The 3,736-nt window shown below is 37.9% G+C and overlaps 1 protein-coding gene across 1 annotated transcript in view; it reads left to right on the top strand.

The window, feature by feature from the left end:
- Window positions 1–3,736, top strand: part of LOC107756680 (protein FAM13B-like) — a 58,082-nt gene that overhangs the window by 32,914 nt on the left and 21,432 nt on the right. Inside the window, exons 8-9 of the mRNA XM_016573880.1 lie at window positions 2,924–3,070; window positions 3,195–3,306. Coding sequence (XP_016429366.1) covers window positions 2,924–3,070; window positions 3,195–3,306 — 259 coding nt within the window. The remainder of the gene's footprint in view (window positions 1–2,923; window positions 3,071–3,194; window positions 3,307–3,736) is intronic.

Below are 3,736 nucleotides of genomic sequence, written 5' to 3'. Positions count from 1 at the left end.
GGAACAGACAGGAACCTCTTGCTACACTTTGTTTAAGATAATCATTTGTCTGATGTAATTTACCTTAAATGCTAAATACAATGTACTTCACCTTAGTTTTTCATGTGATGCTATGTCAGAATATAGTATCAGCATATTTTAAACAGATTCTTAAATTTGTAATCCAACAATACTCTCTTGTGATATCGAGTGATGCACTTTTCAGTGCTGATTAGGACAAAAAACACCCAAAGACATTTTTCAAAAAGTGCTTCTCTAGTCGAGTTACCCCAGCAGTCGTTTGCTTTCTCCATGTCACTTCCTCTTTTAATAGCCATACTATTTTTAAATAGCAATGTCATTTCTTTGTGCCATAGGTTAACTGAGATGATTAATTCAGTCTAGGAGTTTTTACTATGTTGCGATATAACAAGACTTTTTCTTTTCTTTTTCACTTTTTAGTTGATTTGGATTTGTGGCCTCATTTAGTTATCATACAGACAATCATAAAGGGTTAAATGAGCACTAAGAATTAAGTATATAGTATTAGTATTTTTTTTCTTAGTGTAAAGAACGTTTTGAAGAACGTTTTTCCACTATAAAGAACCTTTTGTGGAATGGAATTCCGTGGAGGTTCTTCATGAATTAGAATAAAGTATTAGCTGCTCGTGATTGTATCTTTTTTGTTGTGAGTGAACACTAATATTTGTCTAAAGTATTATTCATTCTTTTAGGGGAAAAAATGTAGTGGAAAAGGTTACTTAGTGGACTTTTAACATGAAATTATGAATGAGGAAAGAGATCTCAAAATCTTAAAATCACAAAAACTGACAAATTTAACAAAAGACTTTGTTTCTAGAAAGTGTCAGAATTTTGGGATGACATGGGTTGGACATAAGCCTTCCTAGCAGCCTAGAGAGCTTAAGGGGTCAAGACATTGTACCATAGACCACACAGCTGCCGCCAAATGACGGAAACTCACACTTGTCCTGTTTCTGCATACGCTCGTTTGCGTGTGTGTTTGTGTGCTGATGTGGCCCGGCCTGTGAGCATGTATGGCACAGCACCTGTTGTGCACAGCACCTTATTTGTTCCTTTCCCAGAACCTGACACGGGTGCTAACAAGTAGCAGGCAGCTAGTGTTATGTAAGCAAGCGTTCCTAGCATGTCTGAATTTGTTTATGGGACAGCAAAGTCCCCCTGCCCCCAATTCCTCTCAGATTCCCACTTCCTGACACTCCTGTGACCTTTACAGAAAATGAAAAACCATGTTTTCTACAGTGTACATGACTCATGGAATGTATGCTAAATTATACGTCTTTTCCCCAGTGGCACATACAGAGGTTTTTGTATAAGGATGCTGGGCAGGAAAACTCATACAGTTAATGTTTTTTTTTTTTTTTACAGTTGTCATGGCAACAATATATGCATGTGTAAATAATTCATAGCATTTTATTCTTAGAAGTCTCATCTAGAATTATATGGTTTGCACTGAGTCTTGTTTGTTCGCTGACATGAACAGCATACAAGGTCTTTTTTTAACCAATAAGTCCATTTGAAGTTCATTTTGCTGACGTTAATTTGGACCATATGCAATTATCCCCTGGTCTAAATCAGATTTGTTGACTCAGAGGGCCACAGTATGCTATAAACAGACCTTTTAGGTGGACAGAAGGCAAAATTTAGCTGAACAAATATGATTATGGCCTTAAAAGCAGATAAGCAGGCCATGAGAGACCTTCTCGACTTTGTGACTTCAGTAAAATAGAATTGAAAGAGGAATTCCATCAAAGTGCTATACGTTGATGACATTCCACTAATTGTGTTCATAATGAAAGAAACCCACCATCGCATAAACAGCAATGTAAAAAATTCCATTCAGTAGCTTTTAGATACTGGCGAATGGCTTTTCAACTAAGCCTTGGCTATCAGAAGCATATTGTGGCAGCAGGAAGAATATCATCCCATTTTGAAATGGCCTCGGAGCAGAAAATGCATTAAAGTATCTAACCGAACAGCTTCAGGAAAAACTAGTGCATCTAGCCATGAAATTCTGCAGCATTAGCGAACAGAGAGCCGCAGCACTTAGGTGCACAGCACAAACAACACCACCCTCTAACAATGATTTATTGCTGGAATTTTGGCGCACGCAGTGACGGCGTGACTCATCGAGCCTTTTGGCCCAGATGGGCACACGGAGGTTGGTTAGGAAGGCATGCTGGGGGTCCATTGTTCCACATGACTTCAACATAGCCAGAGCTTCAGTGCAGGGCACATTAGAGACTTGTGTTTTATGGGAGTGAATCGTCACTGGTTTCACGATTCGATTCGATTACGATTATCAAGTCAACGATTCGATATCACGATGCATCACGATTATATCAAATTTATCCTGTGCATTTTTATTAAATTATATAAGCAGGCTACTTTTTAAAATAATTACAATTTAATAATAAATTCTTAAGAACTTAACCAAATAAATGTAGCTTCAAAACATACAAGCAAATATAAAGTAATAAAGGGGGAAATGTGTTAAACAAAAAGTACTTAGCATGTTTTTTTTCCTGCACTAGGCTTGGTTTTTCCAAAATGTGCCCAGATCTCGGATTTAATAATAGTGGGTGCATTTTTTAATACTCGCGTGACGTCGGTAGGCTATAATCAGTTATGGTCTATTACTGCATCGATGCAGAATCGTCCACGTCCATATCGCGATTCAACGATTAATTTCAACACCCCTATTGGGTGTCATAGTACTGAAGGTCTAGTAAGCTCAAAACAGTTCTATTTTCAGATAGAGGGTTCAAATGGAGGGTTATTTGTTAGGAAGTTGAGCTTGTGGTGAAAACTGCTTGGCTGACCTTGTTAAATAGGTCAAACTATGATAAATATGGGTACTGCGTGTTCTGTCTTCAACGGGAAGCTTTTTTTAAAGTTGTGTCAGACACCTTGAATGTGTTTTTATTTGCAGTATAATCCAGAGGAGCATCCGTGCTGCAGTGGAACAGCACTTGTTGGACTTACAGACGTCTTTTGACAAGGAGCTCGGCAGCTATGAGAGTCAAGTGTTGGACTCCCAACCCCTTCAGGGGTGAGTGTGACAATACACACAGCACATACCAACACCAACCCTGGCATTTATTTGTATGAAGCTGAAGTTTGAACGTTTGCCGTAACGTGTATAAACCTGAATCTATATGTATTTTCCTGCACAGAAACTGCCCTATTCAGAAGTCAGCGAGGTCTGAGGAGCATGAAGATGTGCAGTCTGAATCTGAGGCTCTCCCAGAGGCTACAGAGGAGGGCCTGCCATCAGAGAATAGCGAGGTAAGCAAATGGGGGGCAATGTTGGGGAGTAACTAGTTACATGTAACAGCGTAACGTAATGTAATTACAAGTAATGTAATTGTAATCCGTAACAGTTACTGAGAAAAAATGTGTAATTAAATTAGTTACTTAGGAAATGGTAACGATTACAAAGGGGTTACATCTGAATATTTTCACACACATACAGATTTAATTGATTTGTAAATTGCATTGACTGCTCTAAAATATGAGACACCAACGTTTAGGACACAGGATAGGACATGCTTATTCTATAACTGTTTTATTTCCTATTTGGGTTTATGTATATGCTTTATTTTTTATTTTTCCAAGGCATTGTTAGATGCCAGAGTTTCCTGTCATTGCTATGCAAAGATTTGATTTCAAAAACAGTATCATTGCTATTAAACTATTTCTTGTTATGATTTTAAAT

The sequence above is a fragment of the Sinocyclocheilus rhinocerous genome, unplaced genomic scaffold, assembly GCF_001515625.1.
Source record: "Sinocyclocheilus rhinocerous isolate Xijiao unplaced genomic scaffold, SAMN03320098_v1.1 scaffold892, whole genome shotgun sequence".
In the NCBI taxonomy this organism is placed as follows: Eukaryota; Metazoa; Chordata; class Actinopteri; order Cypriniformes; family Cyprinidae; genus Sinocyclocheilus; species Sinocyclocheilus rhinocerous.
This window is presented reverse-complemented; position numbering and strand designations above follow the sequence as displayed.